Source organism: Natrix helvetica, assembly GCF_964273705.1.
Source record: "Natrix helvetica genome assembly, chromosome: 10".
Classification (NCBI taxonomy): domain Eukaryota; kingdom Metazoa; phylum Chordata; class Lepidosauria; order Squamata; family Natricidae; genus Natrix; species Natrix helvetica.
Genome location: NC_138561.1, coordinates 4,838,787 through 4,855,001, shown reverse-complemented (window position 1 = coordinate 4,855,001; position 16,215 = coordinate 4,838,787). Strand labels below are relative to the sequence as shown.

At 47.2% G+C, this 16,215-nt stretch overlaps 1 protein-coding gene across 3 annotated transcripts in view; it reads left to right on the top strand.

Annotated features, from left to right (window-relative positions):
- Positions 1–2,307: 2,307 nt before the first annotated feature.
- CPNE2 (copine 2) overlaps positions 2,308–16,215 on the top strand; it is a 127,385-nt gene continuing 113,477 nt past the window's right edge. The window contains exon 1 of one of the 3 annotated variants that reach the window (XM_081963032.1): positions 2,308–2,520. Coding sequence is in view for 2 of the 3 variants with exons in the window: in XM_081963030.1 (XP_081819156.1) it covers positions 12,417–12,453 (37 nt within the window). In the remaining variant the exon portion in view is untranslated. Of the gene's footprint in view, positions 2,521–6,756; positions 6,779–12,401; positions 12,454–16,215 lie in introns of those variants that run through there. The other 2 variants (XM_081963031.1, XM_081963030.1) reach the window with 2 other exon arrangements.

Here is a 16,215-nt window from a genome sequence, read left to right as displayed (position 1 = left end):
ACTGGCCGTTGAAAAGGTTCGCCATCACTTGTATAGGGTTTCCTGCTTGAAGAGAGGTTGGACTAGAAGACCTCCAAGGTCCCTTCCAATCCTATTATGCTATGTCCTAGCCTTCCTCTCAGGCTGAGCCGTTGGTGAGTTCACCATCCATATGGTTGTCTTGGCTAAACCATAGAACCGATTTGGATGGATTGTGTGCCATTAACTTGGTGTTGGCTTAGCGAACACATCAATATTTTTCTTGATAATTTCTCCCTAACCTGGTCTTCCCATTTTTCCAACAACGTCCCCCTCACTACTTCAAACGAGTCCCTTCATCTTGCTACATACTACCAGTAGTTGTCCTCTTCTTCTCCTTCCTTCCACTTTTTCCAGTATTAGACCTTTTTCCAGAGAGCGGGATCTTTGCATCATGTCTCCAGATCCAGTCTCCAGATCTTTTATCATCTTTGTTGTCCTTCTCTGAACTCTTTCTAGGGTCACAGCATCTTTTTTGTATTGTGGTCTAAGGCAGAGGTCTCCAACCTTGGGCCCTTTAAGCCTGAAGGACTTCAACTCCCAGATGTTGAAGTCCACCAGGCTTAAAGTACCCAAGGTTGGAGACCCCTGGTCTAAGGAGAGAGAGGCAGAGTTCTCCTAAATTTCACCTCGGGGGTGGGTGGGCGCTCCTTGTGTGGCTGGCCAAGCAACAAGGCTCAGGAGCAGCTCAGAAGCAGCAAAGCAACTCCAGAATAGCTGAGATGCCAAGAGAATAATTAAGCTGGGAAGTGATGGAGCAGAGCATGTATGTGTGAAATCTATAAAGGCCGCCAGGAAACAACAAGAATGCTGGCAACAAGTGGCTGGAAAGACCAGAAGGAGTCCATGGAAGGGGAAAAATGCATTGCCCCCCCCCCCAAATAATTAAATCCATATAAAGTGACATGGACTCCCTTGTGGGTAAAAGTGGCAGGAGGCTCATTCATGCGCCACAAGAACCAGTCGGGCACACCTAGCAAGAGCTTATGCTGATTCACACGGAGGTTAGTCCTACTTTGTGTTAAACGCAGATATAAATGCGGGTATAGGAGGAGCAGAGACATCACCCTGCCAACAAAAGTGTGTATAATCAAGGCGATGGTTTTCCCAGTTGCAATGGATGGCTGTGAAGGTTGGGCCATAAGGAAGGCTGAGCGCCAAAGAATGGAGGCCTTTGAACTCTGGTGCTGGAGAAGAAGACTCCTGCGAGTCCCTTGGACTGCAAGGCCATCCAACCGGTCACTCCTAGAGGAGATCAACCCTGACTGCTCTTCAGAAGGCCAGATCCTGAAGAGGAAACTCAAAGACTTTGGCCACCTAATGAGAAGGAAGAAGGACTCCCTGGAGAAGAGCCTCATGCTGGGAACGATGGAGGGCAAAAGAAGAAGAAGGGGATGACAGAGAATGAGGTGGCTGGATGAAGTCATGGAAGCAGTCGGCCTGAGCTTAAATGGACTCCAGAGGATGGTAAAGGAAGGTCTGGAGCAGGGGTCCCCAAACTTGGCAACTTTAAGACTTGTGGACTTCAACTCCTAGAATTCTCCAGCCAGCTGGGAGTTGAAGTCCACAAGTCTTAAAGTTGCCAAGTTTGAAGACCTCTGGCCTGGAGGAACGTGGTCCATGGGGCCGCGATGGGTCGGACACGACTTGGCAACTAACAACAAAAAGAAATAGGAGGAGCCTCCGCACTCGCAGCGGCCTGGAGTGACGGGGGGGGGGGAACCTGGGCGGTTCTCAGACCCCACACTGACTGCAGACCCTTTGAAGGAAGGAAGAGCCCCCGCATCGAAGGGGGGCGGCAAAATCCCGTTCGGAGAAAGAGGAACAAATACCTGTTGAACATTAGAAGAGCTCTTGGCGACTCCACGTGCAGGAGGCGCGTGAGAACGCGCTCTGAGCTCCCTCGAGAGAAAGCGGGCATGCGGGGTCCACACGACCCCTTAACCCCGGTCAACGGCGCCCAGCAGCGCGTTGAGTCCAGCTGAAGAGCCACGCCAAACCCACCCCGGGATCTCTTTACCTCTCCCCGCCGTGGGCGCCCAATGCCCCCAACCGGGAGACAGCGCGGCGGATGGCAAGAGCCCCCTCGCCCCCCGGCCAAAGCGAGAGTTGCTCCCGGGAGGCGGCCGGGCTTGGTCCTTCCCCGCTGGGCAGACGGCTGGGCTGGCGAGGAAGCCTCGAGCCTAGCGGCCGCCCCCCAGCCAACTCTCGCCTCTCCGCCCCCCGAAGGCAACTGAGCTCCGCCGCCCCTTCCTCCCCGCCCGCTGCCTCCCCGCCCTCCGCTTTCCGGCCGCCGCGCCTGGCGCACCAGCCCAGCCCGCAGCCTTGCAGCGCAGCGGAGCTCGGGCTGGGTCGGTCGCTCGGACGGACGGACGGGCGTTGAATCGAAGCGGCCGGCGCTGCAAGGCGACGGGAGCCCTGGAGCGGCGGCGATGCCCTGTCCCGGCGGGCTGCTGCTGCCCTGAAGCGGCGGCCAGGGGAGCGTCGGAACGCGACTGAGCGGTGAGTCTCGGGCAAGGCAAAGGCGCCGGGGAGCGTCGGACTGGGCGCCTCCCTGCCGAGCTGCCTGGCCCGCCGGGCGTCGGGGAGTTGCTCTCCTCGCTCCGGAGCGGCTGGAGGCGAGGCAAGCTGGCTTCCCGGAGGCCTTTCCACACGCGACGCGTGTCCAGCACGGAGGACACCGTGTGCTCCCGGGGCGTTCCTTCATCGTCGGGGCGTTGGGAAAAAGGCAGTCTGGGGCAAACGAGGCTCGTCCACCGCGTGTGGCGGCGAGGTTCACGTGTGACTCGCCCAACGCGGGTCTTCGCGTCGCTCCTTTCCGCGGCTCGCTCTGCGTAGCTTTCAGTTTCTCTCTCTCTTCTCGGCCGGAGCCGACGGCGAACAGCTGGAAGGATTGAATTCGCGTGGCTCGGGGAGTCCGAAGGTTGTGAGAATCTAGCCAGTTGGGTTCATTCATTAACTGCTGATCCGGTTAGCCGGTTTTTTCCCACCCCCCCCATCCCCCCGGCACAGCTTAGAAATGGCAGGCGGAATCACCGAAAGAGCCGCCGTCCAGAGAAGAGGAAGAGCGTGCCTCTAGGGAAGTGCAGAGTGCAAATAGCGTTGCGTTCTTAGACTGTCAAAAGTTACCCAACCCTTAGATCGCGCCGTTTCTTTTTTGTGAGGATCAGGGCGCTTCTCTAAACCCCGGAGGCTTCGTCGTGACACGCGTACTCAGCATTCCTGTCCTTTTGCCTTACGCGGCCATGGACCTAAGAAGGGGAAACTAAACCAACTTACTTTATTTTCTTTATTTTCATCCCGTTATTTTTGTATAAGCCACTCCAGGCGCCAACCTGAAGTAACAACTTCCTTCTCCTACTCTATTTCTGTTTCAGGACTCAGAATGTCTCCCAACCAGTGAGTGGGTTTACTGCCCCCCCCCCCTAAATAATGGTTGGTTGGCCAGGGGCTGCCTTTTCCTTCAGGACCCCTGTGGGTCCTAAGTGCCCATCTCCGGAATAGGGACCCAAAGACAATCAATCAATGAATTCAATCAATCAATGCAAGCTGATGATGCTTCAGAGTGCTTCAGTATCTTTGGTGCCATGCTTTGTATAATATCTGATCTGCACCTTTGATCTTTAGGTTTATAGTCTCGGCTTTTATCAATTGACTTTGTACTGAGCTGAAAATATAATAGGAATGATTAATTAATTAAGCAAGAGAGGCTCCATTGAGAGAGAGAAACATTGTGTTTGCTTCCTAAATCGTAAAGGAAATGGGCTAGGGAGCATGTTTTCTCACACATCCCAGCACAAAATCCCATTTATTTGTCCTTTTGGTAATGATTTTCAGCTTGTGTAATCATTAGTAGTAATATTCATTTCAGTTAATGCTTCCAGTAGGGACAATAACAGGAGGGATAAACCCTGGCTTAGCAGGATGGCTTAGGCCATCCTTTACAGCTGCAATTACACAATTATAGTAAACTGATACGTGGAATTTCCACAGTGCATTAAGTGCAAAATATGAATCAGACTAAAATTTAGGCTTACCGTATCGAGTCTGTAAAAATCTTCATCGCCACAAGAGAACATATATATATATATATATATATTTTAAAAAATAATACCTAAGTGGGGTAGAAACCAGGAGATAGTGAGTTCTAGTCCTGCCTTAGACACAAAAGCCACCTGAGTGACTTTGGGCCAATCACCAGGAGATGGTGAGTTCTAATCCCACCTCAACATGAAATCTGTCTGGATAACTTGGGGCCAATCACCAGGAGATGATGAGTTCTAGTCCTGCCTTAGACATTTAAAAAATGGGTGGAGGGTTTAGCATTGTTAAACAGATTAGAACGATGTAATAGAATGATGTTGTATGATCTCAGTATATAGAATATTCTGTTTAAAATGTAGAAATAATAATTGGAGTTGAACTATTGATGCAAAATGATGTTGTGCATATGAATTCAATACTTAGAATGACTCATTTAAAATTAAGGGATAATAATTATAGTTGAATAATGGATATATAATGATAATAATGTACTTAGGTTTACTTAATGAATAATTTGTGATTCGATACATAATTGTAAGTGGTGACCATGGAAAAGACGCACAAAATCTTGTAACCAAACGACACGCTATATGAAAGGGAAGAAGGTTGTATGTGTTTTATGTCTTTGTTTTTGTCTGTTTAAAAATAATAAAAAAGTGGGTGGGAGACTTTGGGCCAGTCCCTCCCAATCCAACCCATCTCACAAGGTGGTGGTTGTAGGGAAAGAGGAGGAGGAGGAGGAAGTGTTAGGCATCTTCTCCACTTGAGTTATTTAGAAAAATAATAAAGATGGGTTAAAAAAACGAAAAGAAATTAAAAAACAAAAATCTCGTGAATGGCTAGAGCAGTATTGCGAACTTTTTTGGCACAGGGTGCTGAAACGGGGGCACAGGAGCAGCTGTCTGGTGTGCATTTGCATGCCGGAAAAATGATCTTCCAGTCTCCGGCATGCGCATGTGCACCGGCCACCTAGTTTTCTGGTTTCTGGCATGCATGCGTGCATGAAGACCAGCTAGCCGGTGCACTAGCGCGCGCCAGAAACTGGAAGATCATCTTCCCAGCAGGCGCATGCACTCTTTTGACCAACTGGCCGGTGCACCGGAACCCAGAAGAGCAACGGGTGGTGGCTCGCATGCACGGAGAGATGGCTCTGTGTGCCATTTCCGGCACGCGTGCCATAGGTTCGCCATCACAGGGCTAGAGGTTTGCAGGCATGAGATCACAGCCCTATCATCCCTTGCTCAACAAACCATCATTCATGGCAATTGCGCATTATGTCCTCTGCCAGTCGTGCCAGATAATTCAGCCATGGCTGTGTCAGGATTAGAATGAACACAGATGTATCAAAAGTGGTATGTATGTAGCTTACTCATGGCCTTGAGATGAGAGAAAGATAATGCTAAAAGGTAAAGGTTCCCCTCGCACATATGTGGTAGTCCTTCCCGACTCTAGGGGGCGGTGCTCATCTCCATTTCAAAGCCAAAGAGCCAGCGCTGTCCGAAGACGTCTCCGTGGTCATGTGGCCGGCATGACTAAACGCCGAAGGCGCACGGAATGCTGTTCCCTTCCCACCAAAGGTGGTTCCTATTTTTCTACTTGCATTTTTTAAGTGCTTTTGAACTGCTAGGTTGGCAGAAGCTGGGACAAGTCACGGGGCGCTCACTCCATTATGCGGGGCTAGGGATTCGAACCGCCAAACTTTCTGACAAGCTCAGCATCTTAGGTACTGTGCCACCGCATATCCACGCATAGATAATGTTATGTGGATTTTTAAAAAAATGTCCAAATACATTTGTCCTTTGCTCAGGCTGAGTGAGAAATGGCATTTGGTGTTTCTCGACCTTAGCAATTCTGGGATTTTAAGATGTGTGGACTTCAACTCCCAGAATTCCCCAGCCACCAACTCATCCCCCACATTGCAGTCAGTGTGCCCTGGATAGTTGTTAGGCTAAATCAGGGGTGTCCAAACTTGGCAACTTTAAGACTTGTGGACTTCAACTCCCAGAATTCCCCAGCCAGCAGAGCTGGCTGGGGAATTCTGGGAGTTGAAGTCCACAAGTCTTAAAGTTGCCAAGTTTGGACACCCCTGGGCTAAATAGTCTGTCTCAAGGAAGAAAAACCTATCGGAGGTCAAAAGGCTCAGTAAATTGCGTGCTGGCGGATGTGCATATTTTGAGTGACAGGGAGCTGCAGCAGAAGGATGAAAGAGGCTTCAGAGCAATCCCTGCGCTAAGCAATGCAGCTCGGTCAGATCAAGTTTGACCCTCTCCAACTGAGAGGGAGGTCCCAGAGTGGCAAGAACAACAACTCAAACTATGGGGAAAGCCAATATGACGCCAAATATTTTTCCGCTGTCTCAAAGATGGGTGGAGAACTGAGCAGCGGTGACACTCCCTGCCTCCTAAAAACACAAATAGAAATGATCCGAGACTTGGAAGGATGCCCTGAAGATCTTGGGAAACTCTTGCACACTGAGTGAACGGAGCTGGAGGACAGATTTCCTCAATAGGCAAAACAGGCCTATTGAAACCACAGAGAGGAGCTGGATGCAAATTTGCATTGGTCCGGAATTTGTCTTCATGCTGCTGTCCGTGTTTCCTTCTTCCTGTTCTTGAACGGGAAGGTGGAAGGAGTGGATTCCCAGACTGTCTGTTGTATCCTACGACATTCCTGGCTGGATCGGCTTTTTCCCATCCCAGAGGAATTCCCATGAAGTGTAAGTACCGCTTTATAAGGCCTTAGTAAGACCACACTTGGAATATTGCGTCCTGTTTTGGTTGCTACAATATAAAAAAAAAAAAAGATGTGCAGAGAAGAGCAACAAAGAGGATTAGAAGACGGGAGGCTAAAACATATGAAGAACGGTTGCAGGAACTGGACATGTCTAATGAAAAGAAGGACTGGGGGGGATGATGACATGATAACCTTGTTCCAATATTTGAGGGGCTACTAAAAAGAAGAAGTCAAGCTATTCTCCAAAGCACCAAAAAACAGGCAAGAACCAATGGATGGAAACTTATCAAGGAGAGACGCAAGCTAGAACCAAGGAGAAACTTGCTGTCAGTTAGAACAATTAACCAGTAAAATGAATTGCCTCTAGAAGTTGTGAGCGCTGGGAGTTTTTAAGAAGAGATTGGGCAATCATTTGTCTGAAATGGTATGGTGTTTCCTGCCTGAGCAAGGGATTGGACTAGAAGACCTCCAAGGTCCCTTCCAACTCTGTTATTGTGTTATTCAGTTCCTGTGAATAGACCTTGCCTTAAAATGTCCCACTTTGCCTAAAGCTGAGCTGCAGTGGTATCCTTACATATCTACCAAAAGGTGACTGGATTTAGACTTGTTTATCTACGGAGAGCCAAGAAAGCAAACCAATGGGTCAACTGAACAAATCGCCCCAGAATTCCCACTCTAAGGATCCAAATCCGGCCTCAGGCTATCTACACATTACACAAAGATCTTGCTCTCTGGTGAGACCACACTTGGAATCCTGCATCCAGTTTTGGTCACAAGATGTTGAGACTCTGGAAATAGTGCAGCGAAGAGCCACCAAGATGATTAGAGGGCAGGAGGCTAGAACCTATGAAGAACTGGGTTTGTGGCTGTTAAGTGATTTGTGCCCATTATTTTTTTGCCATGAATGTTAAGTGAACCATGCAGTTGTTAAATCACAGCAGGGGTGTCCAAACTTGGCAACTTTAAGACTTGTGGACTTCAACTCCCAGAATTCCCCAGCTAGCTGGCTGGGGAATTCTGGGAGTTGAAGTCCACAAGTCTTAAAGTTGCCAAGTTTGGACACCCCTGAATTACAGGATCTCTTTTGGGGTCCTTCTACAAGCAAAGTCAGTGAGGGATCTGGATTTACTTAACGACTGCATGATTCAATTAATGGCTGTAGCAAAAAAAAAGTTATCAGAATTGGGCATGATTCACTTAACAATCGCCTCGCTTAGCGGCAGAAGTGCTGGTCCCAATTGCGGTTGTAAGCCAAGGACTGTCTGTACAAAGGTTTCCCACTAAAGTCAACAGTGATTTTTGGGTGGGAACCTCTGGCATACAGGTAATCCTGGATTTATAACAGTCCATTTAGTGACTATTCAAAGTTACAACGGCACTGAAAAAAGTGACTTATGACCATTTTTCATCGTTGCAACCTTTATTTATTTATTTATTTATTTATTTATTTATTTATTTATTTATTTATTTATTTATTTATATTTATAAACCGCTCCCTCTCCCCGAAGGGACTCGGGGCGGTGTACAGTCAGCGTTAAAACACTATATACATACATCTACATAGAGGAGGCGATATACAAACTGTACAGTAATAATAAAATTAGAGATAACATTAAAAACTACCCCAAAATCTACCCCAAAATTAAAAAATATAACTGCCAGGAGGATTAAGAATAGGACTATAAATGGGCCAGGCCATCTAATTGGAACAGGTGGGTCTTGAGTTTCTTGCGGAAGGAGCGGAGATCAGTGGTGGTTCTAATATCGGTGGGGAGGTCATTCCAGAGGGTTGGGCCCATCACAGAGAAGGCCCTACTCCTGGGCGCCGCCCGCTGGCATTGCTTGGTAGACGGCACCCGGAGGAGTCCCTCCCTGTGAGAGCGAATTGGTCGCAGGGATGTATGGGGTAGGATGCGATCCCGCAGGTAACTAGGTCCTGTGCCATGGAGCGCTTTAAAGATGGTAATCAACACCTTGAAACGCACCCGAAAAACCACAGGTAGCCAGTGCAGCTCGCGCAGGAGAGGTGTTATGTGGGAGTATCTAGGCGAACCTGGTGGAACGCCCCCCTCGCCACGGCTGCCACATGGTCATCCATCGACAGCCGGGCATCTAGGAGGACGCCCAAATTGCGCGCCCGCTCCACGGGGGCCAGTTGCTCTCCCCCAATGGCCAGCGATGGAGTCAGCTGGTTGAACCGGGGGGCCGGTAGCCACAGCCACTCCGTCTTGGAGGGGTTGAGCTTTACAGCATCATGTGATCAAAATTCAGAGGCTTGGCAACTGGTTCACACTTATGACCGTTGCAGCGTCCTGAAGTCACGCGATCTCCTTTTACAACCTTCCAGGTCAGTGGGCAAGGCGGATTCACTTAACAACCAGGTTACTAACTTATCAACTGCAGGGATTCACTTAACAACTGTGTCAAGGAAGGTCGTAAAATGTGGCGAAACTCACTTAACAAGAGAAAGCTTGGGCTCAGTTGTGGTCGTAAGTCGAGCACAACCTGTATAACATTCTCGGCCAGTGAAATGGCTTTGAAACATTATAGAGAAGATGAGATTGATGTCCTGGTTAGCTGAGGTTTTCTTCCTCTGGCACAAGATTTACGCACGACGTTATGAAATTGAAATGGGATTTATTTGGAAGCAGAAGCTGCATTCCTTATTAGAATGCTTACTGGTCACCACAGGGAAGAGAAGTAGGTGTGTGTGTCTATATGTTTAATTCATTCATTCATTAACACCCAATTGAGCGCCAGGGACTCCTAAAAACAAGCTTTATTGTGTAAGTGCCAAATATTGTCATTAGTTGTGCGCAAGCAATATCAGCACAGAGTTTTCAAGCGTCACTGATCAAATCCTGCATCGCCTTCCCCCCAAAAAAGAAGCCTCCCTCTTAACCTCAGTTGAAAGAATGTCTTGTGGAATGGACGTTTTTGGAGAAAATGAAAGTGCTCACCCAAAGGCTAAAAGAGACTGGTGCATTCTGGCTGGCTACATCCCATAATCCCCAGCCTTTAGCAACTTTTACAAAGCAGGCTGGGAATTGCATCAGCATGGGTGCACTCCAGGTTCCCCTTATTAAAATCTGTCATTTTGTGGCAGATGGTAAGGGGGCCTTCTCTGCTCACCCTGCCCTATGGAACTGTCAGGCGTGCCTCCATCAATAACCAAGGAAGTAAACTCCCGACTCCATTGTTCGTGGAATTAAAGATACTTTTACTGGTTATGAAAAGATAGCAGCGAAAGTAAAGCAAGATCTGAGCCAGGAAGGCGCGAACAAGTACATATCAAATGATAACCCAGCCCCCTCCCTCCAATGACCCCAGACCAGTGTCCAATCTGCAACTCCCTTAGGTGTCATGTGGGGTGCATCTCCAAAAGGCATCATCATGTTGGTATGCAGGACGGTTGGCCTTGACCAGGTCCAAACACCGGCCACCAGCATGCGCAGAAGATGGTGAGAAGAAAACTCCTTTTTCCATATCTCCTCCTGTGCCATTTATTCCCATCCCAAATGCCATGCAACCTCCCTCCCCGTTTCTATGGCAGCCGATAGCAAGTAAGCGAAGCAGAGGCTGACAGGAACTGCCTCACCCCAGAGCAGGAGTGGGTTACTCCCGGTTCAGGCCAGGTGAACCGGTAGTGACGGTGGTGGGAGGCTTCGCCCACCCTCCCGGACATTTCTGCGCACGAGCACCCATTCCCCTGGGGTTTTAGAAAGCCTTAAGACTTGGTTCTGATCCCAGATCTGGGGCTCATGTTTGAGTGGGGCTTTTAGTATATGGTTTCTTCTTATTGTGGTGGTCATGACAAGAACACAACTGCTGGTATTGTTTTGTGTTTTTAATAGGAAGGGAGGGTGGGAGGAAGGAGAGGAGAGGAGAAAGGGATGAAGGAGACAGGGGAGGGGAGAGGGGGCAGGAGGGGAGAGGGGAGAGGGAGGAAGGGGAGAGGAGAGGGGAAAGGACCCTCTAGTTTCTCAAACTTGGTGACTTTAAGATGTGTGGACTTTAACTCCCAGAATTCCCCAGCCAGCCATGGAGAATTCTGGGAGTTAAAATCCACATGTCGCCAAGTTTGAGAAAGACTGCAATCCCTCTGTGTTACCATTTGGAGACTTGCAGCCCCAATGTGTTTGGGATGTTGAGTTAGGAAGCGAAAAGAAAGTTCCTTTCATTTCCAGGTGAATTGATAATCTAAAAAAGGATTTGGTTATTATCAGTTCTATGACATAGGCAAATTAAGAAAAACAAAAGAGAAAGGATCATAAGTTCCCAGATGCATAAAGGAGGAGGAACAATAGATGAAAAGCATAATAAAAGATGTATAACTTGTGCTACATGAGGTTTTGCCTATAAAGAGAACTTCAGCCAAAATAATATTTACACACGTGATTTAAAATAAAAAGATATGTTACAGCAAAGTAAACAAGCTAAAGAAGCACTCATCTATTGCTATTTTCCTAAGATTTGCCAATTTATTTTAGGATAAAGTAACAGTGTTGGTAAAGATTATTTTTGGGTCCAGTCTGACAGGATGATGGGAGTTGTCGCTGATCCTTTCTGGAAGGTGCCAGATTGGGCTGACAAATTCTTGGAAAAGCAGCTTTGCATATTTCCTTAATTTTTCATTCATATTCATGTTTAATTCAAATTTAACCTGCCTTGTCTGTCAGGACCGTTTGTGGCTCATTCAAACCGCAAGCTGTACTGAATCAGCTGATCTGACACTTTTTTCTGGATTCACACAATCCATAAAACCAGCAAAAAGATCCACAAAAAAACCCACCCTAAATTTAAATTAACCAGGTTTAGCCTCCGTGCATGTAGCTAATCTACCTGGTAAACTGGATTGTATAACCTTCTTATCATTTCAGCAGTAAGGTAATAGTTGCGTACAATTTCAAAGAATTACGGGTAGATCCTCGACTTACAACCAAAATTGAGCCTAATGATTAAAAATTAAATTTAAGTAAATTAAAACTTACTCAAATCGTAAGTTTTGACGATTGTAAAGCAAAGGCACCTGTTTTATGATCCATAAAAAAGGCAATATTTGGGGTCAATGGCTGAGGTGCAAACCTTTTGCCTCTGAGGGTCCTTTGCAGACGCCAGAACAGTGAGCTGGTCTCCTTTATTTAGCAAACTTTGTTTATTCAGCAAATTTATGCAGCTGTACATCTCATGAAGCATTCCTCTGGGCTGATTACCGCCAATCTACAATTAAAAACAACCCAGCAACTGTTATAAAGCATGAAACAAATAAAAACCAGGATTGCAACAACCTGAACACAAGGCAGACAACCTTTGGGGTCCCCAAAGGTGTTGAGAAAAACATGTTTTTAAGGGCTTTGGGGGAGTTGAAGCTCCTCCAGCGATAAGTTGAATTCTGGGAGTTGAAGCCACATTTTTTTCAACTTGCCAAAACACTGGTGTCGTGAATTATTTCGTGTTATTACTGCAGGAGGAGGTAGCCCTTTTTGCGATCTGGCTCTGTTGCCGCTATTGGAGTTGCAAGAGTTTTTGGGTAGCTGAGGGCAACATTTTGAACTCTTGAATATATTGCGAGTGGTTGAAGGGGGAAGCTTCAGGGACAACATGGAGGCTTAAGAAGCCTGATGTTAAACCAGGGCATTCACAGGGGATGCCAAAAAGGTAAATAGGCCAACCATGATCAGAGGGGTTAGACTTAAACTGAAAACAAAATCAGTGGGAGCTTTCAGGCAACCTATTTTGTCCCTTAAAACCCCTCCAGACGCCACAGAGGAGGGAGAGAGAGAAGAAAGAGAGGGGTGGAGGCAGGGAGGAAAGAAGGAGGGAAAGGAGAGGAAGGGACGAAAGGAAGAAAAAAGTAGGAAAGAATGAGGAGGAAGGGAAGGAGAGAAGGAAGGAAGGCAGGAGGGCGGGAGAGAGGAAAGGAGGGAAGAAAGGAAATAAAAAGGGCAGGAAAAGGGAGCAAGTGTGGAAGGGAGGAAGGGAAGAGGATAGGGAAGAAGGAGAAAGGATGGAAGGAAGGAAGGAAGGAAGGAAGGAAGGAAGGAAGGAAGGAAGGAAGGAAGGAAGGAAGGAAATTGTCTCTACTTACTTATCCAGGAAGATTCTGCAGCTTCCAATTAGCTGCTTGGGCTCATTTATATAGCCCAAAGTTCCAGGTTGTCCATACCTGTCTTTCCCCAAACTTCAAGGGTAGCTCCTGTCCAGAAGTGGTATACTACAGGTTCGCCCTGGTTTGCTCGACTGGTGCCGATTGGTAGTGGTGGCAGCAGGAGGCTCCACCCACTCGCCTAGAGACGCTCTGCGCATGAGCAGAAGTGCCGCACGCAAGCAAAGCAAGGTACTGAAGATAAGAGGAAACCATGACTGCTCCTGTCTTTCAGTAACTTTAAACAGGGGAACGAAATTATCCAGCCCCCATTGAGGTGCTTGGAACTGGTACTATCTGCAGAGCACGTAAACTGGGAGCCACCAGTCGGCACCATGCTACAAAGTGAGAGACAGTGAGTTCCAGTCTCACTTTAACCAGCCAGCTGTTGGTTGTGGGGGGAGAAAAGAGGTGGACGAAGGTGTGCTGGATACTTTGCCACCTTAAATTGTTTGTAAAAATAAGGTGGGGTAGAAATAAATACGCTCCGGCCAACCTAGCAATTTGAAAGCGTGCAAACGCAAGTAGATAAATAGGTACCACTTTGGTGGGAAGGAAACAGCGATCCGTGATGTCATGCTGGCCACAATGGTGGAAAAGTCTTCACATAACGCTGTCTCAATGGCCTTGAAACAGAGATGAGTGTAGTCGTGGGATTCAGCCGGATTGTACCAGTTTGGGCAAACCGGTAGCTCCGACGATCAACTGGGGAGCGAATTGGTTTGCTCCGATGACCAGGTGGGCCCACCCTTCCCTGTGCTTTACTTACCTATATCCTCTCAGCTGATTCGCATGGCAGAACAGATTGCTGCGCGTCAGCTGTCTTACTCCCCAGAAGTAACATGGAAGCTAAATTTTGTTACAACTGTGTGCGGGTGTGAAGCACGCAATCACCAAGCCGGTTGTTAAACTGGCAGGATCCCACCACTGGATGACTGTCATGCTTACAATCGGCCATGATTAGCAGAGTACAATGAGTAGGGACAAACAAATCAATTAATTAACCCTGTGTCACCAGAGCCTTTTGAACAGGCTGGGCTCTTCGTTCCCCAATCATTTCTTAGTGATCGACTGTACAAAATTTCTCTCTTCTGGTAGTGGGATGTCGTGGCTTTTAGTGGGGTGATATGTGTCCCCCCCCATGCCATGGTAGTCCTGGGCAGTGCAGTGACCCCCCTCCCCCCGATTTCAGCTCCTCTTCTTGTCAAGCTGATGCCCAAGCCCCTTTGGACAATGCCTTCTAAAAACAAAAACACAAATCTGTACTTACCCGTCGGTGTGTTATTAGTTAAAAGTTGAAAACTCAGTGTTGTTGGCCGCAAGTGCTGATTACCTGCTATTGCTCTGCTACTCAGTGTTTCCACTGAGTAAGGTTTACTTTTCCTTAATTACAACTTTAAAAGCATCCCGAGGCTTTTCTTCTATTTTTTGCCCTCTCCACACCTCACTCCGGAGTCGCTTATCTGTTTTCCAGAGCTCCTTACTAACGGAGTTTGCTCCTCCGTTGCGGGCTGAGAAAGGAAGCTCAGTGGTGCTTTCCTCACGGATAACTAATCTGGCTTTAAATCCTTCCCCTGCTGCCGGGAATATCACCCCACCTTTCCACCCTCCGAAATGTGTTCCATCTTTAGCTTGCAAAAGTCCATTGAGATTGACGGTGAGTAGTTGGCGTTTGTTTGATCCAGGAGGTTGTCTCCACAACTTCTCGTTGCTGATCTTGAACTTTGCAAAGTTATTTTCAACAGGTTCCCAGGGTTTTGAGTTCTGATCCTTATTGGGCGCTCCAACCCTGGAAGCTGTTAAAAAGAGATTGGACAAATGGGTAGGGTTTCCCGCCTGAGCAGGGGGTTGGACTAGAAGATCTCCAAGGTCCCTGTGATTCTGAAATCTAGAAAGCTGGCCTTGCGCATAAAACAAGATATCTCTTTGTGGTTTAGGTTGGGTGTTTGTGAGTCTTGGGCTGGGGAAAAAGGAGGTGTTTGGGGTGAAAGGTTTTCAGCATCTCCTTTTTGGACTCTTGTTGATCGATCTCAAGCAGCCGGCTCAACACATTTGCCAGCTGCTGGGAGCGGAAGGGCGGTCAAATCCTTAAATCTTAAAAATAATTTTTGCTGAGTTTAATTAGCAACGGTTTTCAGGCTTTGGATTTCAAACGAGAGCTGGTGATTATAAATACACTGCTGTTGAAGAAGCATTAGCTTGCTCATTTTCATTATTATTATTATTTGATTTAATTTTGTCTTGCATCTGTTCAAGATGGTTCATTCCGTCTTGTGGCATCAATTATTCTGCTGCTTTCCCCAGATCTGGCACCCCTTCAGCTGTGATGGGCCACAACTTTTTTTCTCCAAGGTGGGGATGACGGGGAGTTGTTGTGCAGCTTCCCGGAAGAGACCTGGTTGGGGACAACTGCACCGGGACATTTGAAATGTAATATCCTAATGCAGATGGTCACTAATTGAATTTCACGAATGTGCTGGCTATGACTTCCATCAGCCTCTGGGGGAATAGAAGAACAAAAGCCTACTAAAATTGGAACATATTCAATGTCCAGCACATATTTAGTTTTGTAGACAGGAAGGCAAAATCCTTCGGGAGAGGGTGCGGCTAAGAAATAAATATATTATTATTATTATTATTATTATTATTATTATTATTATTATTATTATTATTATTATTATTATTATTATTATTATTATTATTATTATTATTATTATTAAAATCTTGTACTGGACCAAATCTTGTTTGCATAGATGATGCTCTTCCCTGCCCCAAAGGTGCTTTTTCAAGAGGCAACTGGACTTTCTTGCTGTTCTTTGAGGATGTTTTGCTTCTCACCCAAGAAGCTTCTTCAGCTCTGACTGGATGGTGGGGAACGGAAGAACTGTGTCTGCAACTCAGTCCTTTCAGCACTTCCAAGAAGGCTTCACACCCATTTCCACCACTCAGGTGACCCTGAGGACACAGACAAACCTCCAAGTGGCCTCAAGGACCCTCTAAAAGGATGCAAATGCCCAGCTGTCTCCAAGGAGCATAAATCCTTCCATTTCCCTACCATCCAGTCGGAGCTGAAGAAGCTTCTTGGACGAGAAGTGAAACGTCTTCAAAGAAAACCAAGAAAAGTCCAGTTGCCTTTTGAAAAAGCATCTTTGGGACAACCATGACCTGGATGATGGAGAATCTCCATAGACATTTGCTCTTCCCAGGTTTTGCCTGGGATGTGAACTGAATCTGGCTGGTTGGTTTATAAGCCCATGCCTGCAAATGGTTAAATC